The sequence below is a fragment of the Temnothorax americanus genome, unplaced genomic scaffold, assembly GCF_048541705.1.
Source record: "Temnothorax americanus isolate GAGA-0224 unplaced genomic scaffold, ASM4854170v1 Scaffold37, whole genome shotgun sequence".
Taxonomy (NCBI): domain Eukaryota; kingdom Metazoa; phylum Arthropoda; class Insecta; order Hymenoptera; family Formicidae; genus Temnothorax; species Temnothorax americanus.
This window is the reverse complement of record NW_027509515.1, coordinates 1,644,460-1,660,512: the sequence shown is the minus strand read 5'-3', so window position 1 is coordinate 1,660,512 and position 16,053 is coordinate 1,644,460. Positions and strand designations below refer to the sequence as shown.

The following is a 16,053-nucleotide window of genomic DNA, read 5'->3' as shown; positions in this document are numbered from 1 at the left end:
ATTCGCTTATTTGTCACGTAATATATACATAAAAATACAAACAAATTTTTGTAGTTAAATAATTTGGGAATAAAAGGGTTAAGAGTTATTTAGAAAGAATAAAAGTAATAATGTTTATTTTTATGCATATAAAAACTACACTATCTATAAAATATTTGTACTTCAGTTATCGTAATAAAATTCAATATAATCATAATTCAAAATTTCAAATCTATAAATCATGAATTAATTAATATTCGTTGAATATTACTATAATTCGCACTACATTTTTTGTTATCAATTTTTTTATTATTAACAGGACTATACACACAAATACAAAATACAATTTCGTTTAAAAAATGGTTGTTCATATATAAAATATGTTGTGTTACGTTTTAAATATCATATACTCAATACGTTAAATTGTCCATAGTTTGGAATCTATTTAAATTGTAAAGAAACATATTTAACAATATCTACAGCAACTATCTCATGAAAGTTCAGTTTATTAATTCTTGCGACGTCCATAAGTGTTCCACTCTGTAAAATAAACAGATAAATATTAGTTAATAGTTGTGTGTATGTGTGATGCAGTTTTAAACTTTTATAATATTTCCGTTCTACACATAACAAACTTAATTTGTAAATAATATTAAAATTGCATTTTAGCAAAGTTCAATATGTATTTTGAGTGATCTATTTATACAAATTTTAAATTCCTAACAAATAATTTAGAAAAGGTGGATCAATCCCATGGTCAACATATTCACCAGATTGAGTTCATTAGATTTCTTTTTATGAAAACACGTTGAGACTATTGTTTATCCAACAAAATTTTGCTCTTTAGACGATCTTTAGATAATCTAACGTGATTCGACATATTATTGTCAATCAACTACAAAACGTATGTATATAAAATTGCAAAATCGTATCTTGATATATCTAATAAATATATTGAGAAATAACAGTCTGAAATAAATGTATGTAAAACTCTTTAAAATAAATTCTTCCAATAATCTATTTTTGTAGATTAATCTTATAAAGCTGGCCGGGTCTACGCTATATAACAAAACATCGTTATATAACAAATTTGTTTTTAACATGTTGTGCAAATGTACAGCATTGTTGTACAACTTAATTGGATAACACTATTTTTGTAAAAATAATTTTTGTAACAAGTTGTAAAACATTTTTCACATCTCTATTGATAATGACGTCAAACGTAGAGGATGCAAGTCTCGCAACAGCAGCTTGTGTAATTTTGGCTGGACAACATATCAGTCCTGAACATTTTAGTCCTAAAAGGCGATTCTGGGTGCGACCATCAGAAGCTCGAAAAAATATATTGGTACAATCCTTCTGGCAGATCTTGAAAGAGATGATAGAGATCTATTGATGAGAGAAGTTCGATGTGACGGTATAATAGTTTCAAAAACTTTGCAAGGATGACAAGTTCTGATGTTGAACACCTCATAAACAAAATCGGCCATAAGATAGGTAGAAAGGACGCAACATTTTGAGATGCAGTAAGAGCAAGACTGAACTTCAGAATAAAATCAAATTGATGTTTTACAACAAGTTTCAAGTGTGGACTGACTAAAATATGTTATATAGGAAAGATGTATAACTTCCTTTGACCTTTACCAACAACTGATGAATAACATATAACTTGCTATATAACACGAAAAAATAAATAACATCATGTTATATAACATTTTTTCTTCTCTTTTTGTAACAAGTTGTATAACTTTGCTATATAACGTGTTTTGTTATATGTATAGTGCAGACCCAGCTTTAGAACGGACGTTATGAAAATTTAAAGCTGCATAAGGACTTTATAAATGTATAGACATTTCTTTATATCGATTTATTTTATACCTCTAACTTTAGTTTCGTTAGCAACCATCACTGGATACCAATCGGCACCGCTGTAATCTATTTCTGGCAGTTCACCATCGTAGTTTTTCGGCAGATGACTCGGTGGGATGTGCGCGTGGAGCGCGGACATCTTGCTGCCATGGAAAAACATGCGTTTTTTCAATTTTTCTCGGACGAACGGTTTGAACATTTGCCACACCATGGTAAACAGGAACGGCTGTTTCACAAAGTGAACCTGAAGGAACATCGAGTACAATTAGAATGTGCAACATATTTATATAATTAGAAATATACAATATATTTATATAATGACAGTTGATTTTCAAAAATACACAAAATAATTACTATCACATGAGCCACAAAGAAAGAGCAAGTAGATAATATTTATTCTCATCGATATTCGATCCAAGTGTATTGCAGGACGTAAAAGCAGGTAACTTCTTATTTTCTCAAAGTAATTTTGTGAAGCAATTTTATTCGGTATACCATTAATACGAACCTCTTTTAAACGCAGTGGCATCGCGTCCTGAATAAAACTAAGGAGTCTCATGCAGAAGGATGGCGTCATTCCCGTGACTTGTTTCATGGAGAGCCCATCGAAATCCATTATCACCACCGTGCCGTATATCTAGGAAAAAGAATAAAAACGCTTGTAATTAAATAATTAACAAAACTATTTTAAAATGTTAATTAATATTTCCGACATATTTTATTTTGACGAGAAAAGGTTTAATATTCTCTCCTTCTTTCTCCCTTTTCTCTTTCTCTCTTGTATTTTGATATTAGATTATTCATCGGATCTCTTATCAAGCGAACAAAGTGCAATCATGCCTGACTCGCGCTTACATCCATCAAAATTAGATTTGACGCTTAACTTTGTTAAAATAGTTATTGCTAGTTACTAACTAAATTTAACTAACGCACTGTTAAAGACTAAAGTTTAAACCAATACTTGGAGTTGAATAACATTTTGTTATTTTTAACTACCATGTGTATTGAAATTTTTTATTTCAACACAAAACAGTATTATTTTGACTTTCCATGCATTGGTTTAATTAAATTAACATTGTTTCAGTTAAACTATAACGTATTGAGTAAGAGCAGTGGGGTGACCTATATGGTTCAAAATAGAAACGGTTAAAAATGAGTATATCAAATTGTGTATAATCAGACACTACGAATTTAACAGTGCGTGCGTGCGTAATTATAATATATCAATGCTGTTTAAAGTTTTCGTTTTCTCTGGGATTGATCGCGAAACTTTATGTTTCTTTCTTGCACAGTCAAGTTAATGGAATTTTGCTGATCGTGGATTATCGCACGTTCAGCTCGATGATTATATACACGTATACGTGCATACGTGTTTATAGCTAATTTATACTTTTGTAGTACACATTGATTCACAGTATACGAAGACCTGTATATGCAAAAGTTTAAGAAAAAATGTCTAATTTAAGCTCCTTCACATTTCTTAATATTGTAACATATATACATTTATATCTGAAGCAATTATCTAAATTTAATTATTTAGTGTTAATTATTTTTGCGTGTTTATGTGAGGAGAGACGCAATAATAACGATATTTCACTCGTACCTGCGTTTCCGGTTCCTGCATGGCCAACTCGTGTATCAAATAGAACATACGAAATATCTGGTCGCAGGTGACTTTTGATGGATTCCAGGCTTTGCCGGCATTCACTACCATCACCCTGCGATTTTTGTGATCTTTGTCTTTCAACACGTTAATGATATTGTGCTCGGTGAAGGCCTCTTTTTCATCGTTCGGCAACAAATTGTCCAGCAGAACTGCATGCTTCACCTTGAAGTCCGCGATGCGTCTCATTAGCTCCAGCGCGCTCTCCGGATAAAATTTGCAAGGCCGGAGGAAGATCATGAGGAAATCATCATCGGTACAATAATAGAGTGTTTTGTCCTCTGAAACAATTCGTGATTTTGCTAACTTTGACAACATCGATGGTGTATGAACGTAAAAATAAAACAAAAAGGATACAAAGACATCCAAGAAACATTCAATGCAAAAAACTTAAGCGCTGCTACATCGAGTAACTTAAATTTATATAATATATTAATATATATTATTTGTTATATATTTAATATTAAAACATATTATATATATATATATATATATATATTATGTCCATTTTACACATAAACATACATTTTAATTGTTTTTGAATATGTTTAGATGTAGCAGCGTCAAATTTTTTTACATTAAATATTTTTTTTACTTTGATTAATTTTTTCAAAAATATGCATCTTTTTTTCAAAGATTTATTTCTACTTGATGCCATTTTCTAATATCATGTTTTTTCGTAGATGGACAGGCGCCTGTACTTGGCGCCTTTTTCGGACTTCTTAAAAAAAAAATAACTTTTATAGATCCATGTCACTCCATGAACTAAATTAGATATTTTCCATTTTTAGCGATACTAACGCAGCAATCTTGCGCACGTGGCTAATATGAATAGCCGGTACGCGCGCATCTTCTTGCAACAATAATGACGACTAATGATTCATCGCCAGCTGATCCATTCCTCTTATCTGTCAGAATTATCGGACTTTGTATCGTACCGTCACGTTGTCGTATAGTGTGCTTTTCGATCAAGGTACACAGTCAAGTCGCGTGTGTCATCACAATCAACAAAAGTTACAATGCGGCGGAGTTTCGAATAAAAATGAACGATCGAGAACGAAGCAATCGGCGAGTTTGATTTGTAATTATTAATCATTCAGTGCGCAAACACTATAAAAAAAAAAACCGCTAATTTTAGCCTTCGTCGATCGTCCCACGCTCGTTTTCACGGCATAAAAGCCACCCAGATCGCTTCGGGGCGACTTTGCGTGCGAGGTCACGATGCCTATTCTTAAAGTAATCACCTCTGTGCTCCTTATTAAGGAAATTGCACACGAGGGTCGCCATTTATTCTCCATTTCAAGTTTAAACAGATATGCTCGTGCACACGAATGCGCAATCCCGATCAACGAAAACGGATAAGGGACGGCGCGAACGAAAACGATTTGCGGACGACATCCGCGATGATAAATACGCGCGCTCTCGGAGCCTGTAATTTTTATCCGCATAGCGACAGATACGAAGAGTTGCCCAATTGCCGAAAAAAACTGGGCGACAGTTAGCTTATCGCTGCAGGGATTGTATAATCACCGCAATTTTATTACGCGATATATAAGCGATATACGCGCCTCCGGAGTTCAACGTCTCGATATGCGACTCCGTGTAACATCGAGATATACATTTATTTTAGAAAACAAGCGTCAAGTGTCTTCGAAAATCAGATTTACCGACTTGAAAGGTCGGCGCCGACGCGATATCACGTGTGCACCTACTATTGTTTCACATGCCCGGGGGTCAAGGTGCGCTTGACTTCATCGATCATCGCTTTATCAAAAAATTTTTTTTATCGTTCAATTGTCCTTATCGCGCAACGCGCGTGCGTGTGGACACTTACGACAAGAAAACATATTCCTTAACCATATCTCCTAATACATTCCTGTCGCCATAGATTGTTTTTATAGTGCGTGACGTTTACAAACGGCTTTACGTTGGACTACAAATTAAGTTACGTAAAGCGAGTATATGCATTCATTTGCTTTTGAATATTCAGAAATTTGTCGCAAAAAACGTGTTGCGTAGCGAACAACACTGCATTTTTCGTTTATCTTCACATATAAAATTAAAATTAATAATTACTTCTCACTTCCCGATTAACAGAAGGCTACAGACCATTAGACTTTGAGATGTTTTGCGACGGTCGGCGCTCGAAACTCCGCGTGTTTTGTAATGATGTGAAGTGTAGTAGCAATTTTAAGAGTCGACGTCACGGTTTAAGATTTAAGAAGTTCGATTTTAATTCCGTTAAGATGAGTCGGGCCCCGTTGCTGTGCACGCGTTTGCAGCGAGGAAAGATAAAAGAAAACGAGATTATCAGAGTGTCACAGCGCTGACCTCAACATTATCAATACATCTATTCAGGCAGCTCCATTCAGCTTCTGTCGTTCAAACGGTCTCGATAATAATTTTTGTTTTAAGTGGCATTAATAAATTAAGAAAACTCTTAATCTCTGAACGACTTGTTTCGTTTGCATATGAAAGAATACTCCATGTGGCTATCCGCGTGATAGATTCTTTCTTTACTAAAAAAACAGACGTTCGCTATCGCAAAAAATATATATATATTTCTTCTTTAATTTTTAATAGCCGTATATTTATCACTTACTTGTTAGTCGAAATAACTCGTACAAACGCGATAATGGATAATCGACATAAAATATATATAAAGAAAACGCGATAATGCTAATCTTTGGTGATACGTGAAATTTTCCAGACGCACGAGTCCGCATCAAATTCTATAATTTTCGAGATAACTTAACGCTATATTTATTGTGCAAAGCTAAATAAGTATATTCATAATTCTCAGAATACGCGAATGACCGTTCTTATTATATCTATGCAGTTTCGATAAGTTTGTATCTCGATATCCTGCCGATACGAGTCGATCCATTGTGACTCTTAAAATAGCGGTATTTATATATCTCATCGGGTAAATTTCTGAGCTCAAGTGCCATATTCTCGAACCTGCCCTAGTAATTTTCGTATGCGACTTTCTATTTGAAAAACATTGAATTTCGCATGCGAGTTTCATGAAAACAATTCGAGAATAGGGCCGCAGAAGGCTAATCTTTCGTTCGGAGATAAAATTCGTAGCAAATTATATGATTTATTGACGGTGAATGGAGCTCGAAAATGTTTATTCGATTTCTTATATTAAATTTACAGTTGTCTTCCCCCACATATTATCGCACTTTTAATTGGAAGCAAACAAATGTCCAACTAAATTTCTAAATAAATTGCGAAGAAAAGTTCACTCGCGCGAAAGAAATTAGCCAAGTAATAAATTTTTATCATTTGTTAGTTTGCAAACGGACTTTTCTTTTCAATAATTATAACTCGGACACTATTTTTGCAACACTTTTGCTAATTGTAAGAAAAGATTGACTTAAAACTCAATAAAGAATATCGTAATTGTAAAAATTAAAGTCGCCAATTATGGAATATATTGTACATATATCATAAAATATTCTAAAATAATATATTTGCCAGTAGAAAATGCATAAAATAAAATTTTTTATTGGTTTTCTTTTTCTGTAAAAAACTATCGGGTGAAATATCTGATAAATGATATTTTCTACGAGAGATTCTTCTGAACTAATATCTTTAAAATACAGCGAAATCTTACAATTATTATTAGATTAATTATAAAAACATTTTAATTATCTGAATAATTATAAGATCATTATAACTATGTGAACCTTTATAAAAGCGTAATAAAAAATTAAATTAATTTAAAAAAATATAAATAAATAAATATAGAATAGAAAGACTCGAATACCTCGTAGAAGAATTTATTTTCTAAGGAGCAAATTTTTGTAACGATGTACAAAGACGCGTATTCTCCTCAGGAATAACATGGAATACGTACGACAAAAGAGGCTAAACAATATTTTGCTAGTAGAAGAGCAAAGAAAAAAGAAACACAAAGACTTCGCAAATTAAGAAATAGAAATACTCGAATAAGTGTTACGTGCTTCAGAGATTTAAATTGCGAAAAAATGACGAGTTCACAAACCTTCGAGATATTTCCTCAGAGTTTCGATGCCCTTCTTCACGTTCTCCTCAGTTTCCCTGAGCTCTTTCTCGGCCAAGGCCCGGGCTTCCGGCCCGGGTGGATCCGTTGACATAGCAAAAGCCATTTTTCACGATCTGTTTTTTCTTTTTGTTTTCCAGCTGCTCCCTTCTGTGTCCGGCTCTATTCTCAAACTGACGACCGAGCGACGTCCCCAACAGGACGATTGACACTTATCTACAGCCACCACCACCGAAGGAGGAGTACCTCTCGTGTATCGTCTCGGGACAATCTTTGACCGCTCAAAGTCCATTCCGGCGTTACGAGTTTTGTGTCTTCCGCGCTTCTATCTGGATGTAGCACTGATTTCGCGCCGGTTGCCTCCAGGAGACGTACGTAGGGGAAGAGCTGCCCATTTGTCTATATATGTTTGTTAATTATTCAAGTCAGACCTCTAAAATAATATCTCGTCGGCAGTTTTGCCCCAACATTTGTAATGGAATATAAACGATATTCGAGAAACTTGTTCATATTTAAAAATAACAAGATTAACCGATAAACATCTCTTATCGGAGATTATGCGCATGGTCGATTTTTCTGTTTGCCAAATCCGCATGGTCTAACAATAAGACGAATCGCGCTAATTGACTGATTGTAGAGAGAATAAAGACAACAGTCAGCAGTAAATCATAAATATGTATATTATAGATTTAATTCGCTTAATGTATTTTTCTAATAATCAAAGATTTCTTCTTCCACTCTTTTCTTGAGGGAAAAAAAATTCCTTTATACTGCGTTTACATAAATCTATTTTCCGTTAATAAAAATGATAATGGTTATAATGGGAGAATTTTTTATTTGCGAGAACAACTATTTGTCGGTGGCTTCCATCGCGGAACGAATAAGTCGGTCTTCCTGTTCGTCAAAAACTGACCTAGTATTATATGTTAAAAAGGATAAAGAGATTAAGAGAGACAAAAGAGAGGATGATAATCGACAACAAAGTTATGAGAATAATAATTAGACTTTGATTTGTACAAAGGAATCTCTCTTCGGAAACAATCATTTCTCGGCATCTATTATCGCGACACGCCGTTGATTGGAATCGATATGTTGACGTGCTAAAGAGTCGAGGAAGGGTAGATTAACTGCGAAGATAAAAGTACGATGGTCAATAACAGATTTTATGAGTACACCGTGTGCTAATTTAAAAAGTTTGATGACACTCACGACTAATCGATTTACGAAGTAAACTTTTATATAAGCGATATTAAATAATTATTTGTTGTCTCTCTCTTTCCCATTGCAAGCTTCGTACGATACGGGTTAAATATATTTCCACATCGGCGCATTCCTCGATTTTACATTTTTATCAACTATCAAACAAAAACTATCACATATGTCTCTAACAATATCTGTACATATATGTAGGTATATAAATATACAGTTACAGAGATGTACAGATATTTAGCGATAACAAAGGATCGCTCAGGTCTATCAGCTTATCTCGTGAGTAATATAGGAAAAATTGAAAGACATAATAAATATCGATTTAGGATCTTTGGACTCGTATAGGATTAAAATAATATAAATTTTTATCTAAAAAATTTTAATAAAAACTTTCTTAATCCCTAATCCCTCCAACCATGCCCTTTCGTGTCCCACGCGTTTCTAACGTCGTTTGTTCCGGTCGTTTGTTCCGGAAAACCAACGGCCGTGGGATAATCCCCCCCACCCCTAAAAAAAGTTGTTATAGTAGGGAACATCAGGTAGAAATTTCAGAGCCCTAGCTCATTTACTACTTTCAAAACGGCAAACAGTCAAAATCTCGTTGATTAAATGGCGGAAAAAACGTTGGAGGGATTAGGGTTCATTTTTATTATTAACTACAATTACAATTATTAATGAAAATTTAATAATAATCATTACAAAAAATTAAAAAAAGTTAAAAATTTAAAAACTTAAATTTATATATATAAAAATTAAAAAATTCTTAATTATGTTTTTTTATACATCTTTCAAATAAATATATAAATTGTGCAATCGAAGCAAAAGCTATTATTACCGAAGATATTTACCATTATGTAAGTTTTTGTTGCGAAATTTATAATAGCAAAAATATAAAAAAAAAGTTTAATTTTTATGGATCGAGGCAAACATAAATATAATTCATACCGATTTAAGATCTTTGAACTCGCATAGAACTAAAATAGTACGGCTTTTATGTCAAAAATTTCTATTAATTATTTAAGAATTACAATTATACATCTTTCTTCTTCCTTGTGATATTTCAGACAGTTTTTAAAATAACACGCGTCTTCAAATAAGTACTTTATGCGATTAACACGAATACATTATTGTGTTATCGCGAAGACATTATACTATTATATAAATCTTCGTTACAGGGGATCGATGTATCTTTTCCCCTAGGGCGGAAACGTGAAAAGTGAAAAGTTTCATGTGACTATCTCTTTCTATTCAATAGTATATAGTTAAATGAAACTTTTCACTTTTCACTTTTCCGCCCTAGAGGAAAAGATACATGATCGACCCTCTGAATTTATAAAAATAAAGACGTATACAAAGAAAGAAATTCAACAATTTTTGTCTAGGTAGTAGATCCAGGAAAGCATGATGGTATAATGAATATTACAAACATCAATTTAGTGTCTTTGGACTCGCGTGAGGGCTAAAGTAGCTTTTTATCTCAAGGATTCTTATAGACAACACGCATGTTTAAAAAATGTTAAGATCAAAGATATCTTTCTAAAGTATCTTTAGAACTTTTTATACTAAAAAAAAACTTAGACGTGTTCAAGATTTTCTGACGTCTATAAGTTGTCTTTTATAAAAGACATTTTTTGTAGCGTATACAGCTATTTACATTATCAACTACAAAAACGATAATGTACAATTTATTAATTAAAATACATGACATATATGCACTGCAAATGTGTGTGTGTGTATGTGTGTGTGTGTGTGTGTGTGTGCACGTGTGTTACTTTTTACACGCACGTAAATAACACATTAGACTGAAACTCTTTTTACATGTTTCTTTATGTGTTAAATTACGTCATGTAACACGTTAAATTATATTAAATTAAAAATTAATGTGTTCAATCGTGTTAAATGTTTTAAAACGGCAAGAAATGTGTAAAAAGAACTTGAGCTAAAATAACACACTTAGATTTGCAGTGTGATCAATTATGATTATAACATAGATAAGATAGATAAAACATTTGCTGTCAATTGATCTGGCATTATAATATTTGCATTATTCAGTATACCTTGTCATAATTAAAGCGAAGTTGTTCGGAAACGTTTTAACGTAAGGCTAAAAATGTGAGATAGAATTATCTCAAATTAGAATTATCTGATAAATCGATATGTCAATAATACATAATTTAGCTAACGATCGACTAATCCCCAATTATTGTAGTAGATCGTTACATATCAATGTCATGTATACTCGTGCTTCTCGATTTACGCGGAGTATTCTTTCCACGTGGCTTTTTTTACACGGCTGAACTTTGCGCAAATGTAGTGCCAGTACAAAAAGAAACGTAAGAGAAAAGTACGTTCATCCTGTAAAAATATTTATTTCTCAGTTATTTTGGTTTATTTGCACGAAATGCAGAAAAATAAATTTGTTGTTACTTATGCGGATAAGCTTAATGTACTCTCCACAAGTAAAAAAAGAAGGTCAGAATAATATAATGAGTACAATCAAGTAAGAACTTTCGGCTCACTAATGTACAGGGTGTTTCAGATTATTCCGTAGAAACTTTGATAGTACGTCCTAGGAGCAGAAATAAGAAAAAAATGTATAAACATAGGTCTCTCTCTCTCTCAAAATGCTTTATTAAAAAGTTATAGCAGAAATATAAAATGTGTAAAAAACAATTTCAGTTAAGTTTGCATTTCAAAGTCCCGTTCGTCCACGTCAATACAATTAAGCTATATTCATCGATATAATATTTATCATCCTTATAAGAATTTGAACCCGTCAAGCGTAATTGCAAATAAACATATTAGTAAAGACTGTGTGTGATTTGGCTCTTCTAATAGAAAATCTTCGTACTATTCTCTAAGAAGCCCTTACATTCTCTGCACCCTGGTGGAAAAATGTCTTAAAATTTTTCATGTTATTAAGGTAAATGTACCAATTATCAATGCCTAGACACGTATCTATGTCTAAATATTTTTATCATTTCAGTCCTTAAATTAGTAGTACCGCGAATTAAAATCAAAGAATTAAAGATAAAAATATTTTTCTTGTATTATATTTTTACCTTTGATTTTAATTCGCGTTATACTTATTTAAGCTAAAAAGATAAAGGTATCCAGACGTAAGCATTAGTGCATTTGTCTTAACCCTCAATTAGCACACCTCGGTTGGGCCACCTCAAATGCCACACTAGTGCGAGTTGAAATTTTGACAACTTTTAACTGTCGTATCTCAGTCATTTTTAATAAAAATTTATGTAAAATTTCCCTGGCAATCGAATAGTGCACTTTTTTTAGGAAAAAGAAATAATTTTTATATGAAAAATTGAAATATATAAGTGCTGAACGAAAAAAAAGTGGTGCGAATTAGCACATGTGTGCTAATTGAGGGTTAAATCAGAATTTCTACAAAAATTTTAAGACTTTCTCAGAATGTTCAGAATCTCTCTGACTTTTTACACGAATTGGAACGTTTTAAAAAAAAACTCAGACAAAATAATAATGAACTATTTCAGATTTTTCCCAACACATCTTTAGTAAAAATCTGAATAAATGTGAAAAAATCCGCGCAATTTATCAAAAATTGTTACGTACTCTACATATGCATACTGAAATATCCCAAAAATCCTCATCCAATCATTTCTAAAACTATTTGAGAAATTTTACATATTTTTTCAGAATTGTTCATAAATCTAAAATATAAAGGTGCCTTTTCATGCTGACGCTCGACGCTCGATTTGGGCGTCAAACTTGATCACGTGATATAGGTCACGTGATATGGGTCACGCGATAATCTTTTTAAGGAGGTTCGATGGCTTCATCGGAAGGAGTGTGGGACGCGGGGATTCTGGAAACAGCGCACTAGCGTTTGAAGTAGTGGGAATGAAGGGGATTGCTTTGATTGGTCGCCGCGTGCGTATATAATTCACGTCGTTCACGACCGTGGCAGTCTAGCAGATGAAAAATCAAGCAATTTATGCTTTAATAATTAATTTTTCTACGAAATGTGCGGTAACCTTCCCCTTTCTTTCGCTCATTTATTTGTAAATTATTAAGTTACATGTGCATATTTTTCTTTCCTTATCATTTGCATTTTTTTTGCACTTATTTCATTCTGAAGGTATATGCAATATATCATTTCCCATAAAAACCTATGTTAAAAATGCAGCCAGTTTCATGAAATTTTAATATGTTGTTTTGGAATGCAAAATAGAATTATGTGAATTTTTGGGGAATTTTTTACCGTCCCGTTTTGAAAAAAATCTAATCCAAAAATTGTACTTTTTAAGTTTTTGGAGTAGATTTTTCTCAAAACGGGACGGTGAAAAATTCCTAAAAAATTCACATAATTTTATTTTGCATTCCAGAACAACATATTAAAATTTCATGAAACTCTCTGCATTTTGTTGTAGCCTTCGAACCTCCTTAAAAACGGACTGTTCCTGCAATGTTTAGAGGCTGTCCGATATTCTTTATTCCGTTTATATTACTACGTTTACGCGAGCGTTACTTCTGTAGTAACTTACGATAATTCCTTCGCGTAAACAGGATTTTCCTTCGCGTAAACGGGATTTTGTAGTAACTTGCGATAATTTACTCCGCGTAAACGAGTAATATATCGTAAAGTTACTACAGAAGTAACGCTCGCGTAAACGTAGTAACTGTCAGTAACTTTCAGTACTGAAAATCTATAGTATACGTGACGTAAAATATAGATTTGCAGTACTGACAGTAAATATCGGAATGCAGCCTGTGGCAACGAATTCCGGAAGACTGATTCTAAAGACGAAAAAAATCTACGGCGATTGGAGAACACCGTAAGATTAATTTCTTTTGTTCACAAATTTTTCAAGCATATTGATCGACTACTGTTCATTCCAACCAGTATAGATTAACTTTAATCTCGGTTTGTTATTTTTTACATTTTTCTAGTTTTTAGAATTATAATTAGAAATCTACTTTTTAGTCGGTTTAATTTACTTTTTATCTTTTTCTATATCCAAGATAAAGTTCTTAAATTTCTTAGAATTAGAAGAAAGCAGGTTAGTGAACGCTCAATGATTCTTCATTACAATTAATTTCTATCCTACCCGAGGAAAAATCGAAAACAAAAACCAATCATATTAAAGAATCATATTGAGCGCTTATTGAGCTGCTTTTTTTGCTGAACGCAGCCACATAACATAGTGGACCGTATCTATGAAACTTGTTTGAATTGATTTGAACTGTTTGAAGCAGCAGTGCTTGCTTAACCCCCATTGTGACGACGAAATTGTCTGGATACGTTACATTCGATGAAGTTTAATAATGGGCTTCCCTAATGTGACAGGGCCTAAAATGAATGATTTTTAAAAGGAAAACGACAAAGTCAATTGATGAACAACTTTTCCCATATATTTTACTATATTTCAAGAGTGCATACAAATTTTTTCAAAATTTTATATCTGTTATTAAAGCCTGTGCCAGCCGTATATATTCTTCGTTTGCGATCGTTTGTGATCGTTTGTGAAAACTCACGGCATTTTGAGATAATGTTCTACATTCTACATAGTACTGCTCGCTACTAGCATTCGTACAAGTTTTTATGATCACCTTCAATCATTTCAAATAGTACGCACGACTAGAAGAAGCGGATAGGATAAATATCATCGAACGACATATCGCTTACCTACGTTATAATATACGGCGTGTCACTTGTCTATGTGACAAGACCGTTATTATTCCTTCAATACGAAATTCTAACTTTTGCTATAACTTTCTAATAAAGTATTTTGATACCTATGTTTATGTAACTTTTTTTTCTTATTTCTGATTATATATAGAACATACTACTAAAGTTTTTACGGAGAAACCTGGAACACCCTACATAATAATTCCACAATAAATACCACAGAAATATACATTTTTCTAACCGCGTAAATCAACTGCGTAAAATGGAGGGTTTATTTACCGCGTAAAAAACTATGTATAAAAAATACCGCGTAAATCGAAGAATGTGCGTAATTAAATTATTTACATGTCGATTTATTAAGCAATATTCTTCTCTTTCATATTTTTCTTCTTATATATATAATAACGAGTTTACGTATCATTAAATTTTACTTCGCAATATATCTAAAAGTGATTTAAAATAAGAGACGCCTTGAAAACATTTTAAAATACAATAAACCCTCATATAAACACAAGTTCGCGTAACTGTTACACCTTTATGTTCATTTTACATTTTTTATAATAAAACTCTTACATCTTTTATATAAATATAAATATCCGTATATGCATACATAATTAATTCGCATTAATTTATGAGACTCATATAATAAAAGAACGCCGTTTATATGTTATATGAGGGTCTATACTGTAATGTCCTAAAGACGTTATAAATCGGGACATAAGGCATTTTTTAAACAGATCACAGGATACGGTATTCATAAATAAACGATTTTGACAGTTATTTCATTGGCTGAATGGAATCTTCAAACTATTTAGGCTTTGTCTAAGACTAGATCTAAAACGATCTAAAGATTAAAAAAAAACCGAATTTACTATAATTTAATTATAGTTATGTCGGTATCTCTCAGAGTAATCGGTACTATTATCGACTGCTTCATATGGCGTGATGCTCCCTCAGTAAGTTTCTAGATGGCCCTTCAATTGCGAAATGGGCCCACCAAAGGCACCAAATCATTCTGCTGTATGAAACTTTATTGTATACACGGCGTATTTTTTCTAATATTTCTTATTAATCATAAGCTGATCGATAACAAAAATATTAATATTACTAAAAAAATTTATATCACATTTTCCATACGTAAAACGTAATAAACGCAGATTATTTTTTCAGAGGAAAGGAAAATAAGGGGAATAGTATGAAGCGAGAAAGCTATAAGAAATTTAAAGGGACGACCAGCGCGTTCCCAGTTATTACTTAATTATTCAATTCAGGGGCAAAGAGTACCCAAAAAAAGGATAAATGTGCAGTATAACGCTCTCACCTCCGATTTTCCTGAAATTTTGTAATCTCCACTTTATCTTATAATTATAAACAAACGGAACAAAAGAACGACGAGAGATTTTTCTTCTCAGAATATATATACATGTATTCTACGTATCAAAATATACAAATTTACAAAATTTCAGGAAATATATAATTACCGAAACCGCGGATCCCCGATATCCGATCCCGCAGCGGCGGAGGGCGAAGGGCGGCGGTGCCGACGCGTCGCGGCGCGGCGCAGCGCAGCGCGGCGCGCCTGGGTTGGTATGTCGACTGTCGACAGTGTCGACCACGGCCGACCTGGGCCGACCG

At 33.0% G+C, this 16,053-nt stretch overlaps 1 protein-coding gene across 1 annotated transcript; it reads right to left on the bottom strand.

Moving 5' to 3' along the window:
• Window positions 1-266: 266 nt before the first annotated feature.
• On the bottom strand, window positions 267-16,028 carry LOC143901950 (retinaldehyde-binding protein 1). Its single transcript, XM_077414602.1, has 6 exons — window positions 15,900-16,028; window positions 7,524-7,940; window positions 3,452-3,792; window positions 2,357-2,485; window positions 1,858-2,092; window positions 267-519 (listed from the first exon to the last, which is right to left on the bottom strand). Exons 2-6 carry the CDS (start codon window positions 7,645-7,647, stop codon window positions 488-490), a joined length of 861 nt encoding a protein of 286 aa, XP_077270728.1. The 5' UTR covers window positions 7,648-7,940; window positions 15,900-16,028; the 3' UTR covers window positions 267-487.
• Between the last annotated feature and the right edge of the window lie 25 nt (window positions 16,029-16,053).

Excerpts from the sequence above, each read along its gene's own strand:
- LOC143901950 (XM_077414602.1), bottom strand. The coding sequence starts at position 7,647 with ATGGCTTTTGCTATGTCAACGGATCCACCCGGGCCGGAAGCCCGGGCC. Across the intron at positions 2,093-2,356 it reads TGCCACTGCGTTTAAAAGAG|GTTCACTTTGTGAAACAGCC; the intron begins GTTCGTATTAAT and ends ATGTTCCTTCAG. Across the intron at positions 520-1,857 it reads TAACGAAACTAAAGTTAGAG|AGTGGAACACTTATGGACGT; the intron begins GTATAAAATAAA and ends TTTATTTTACAG.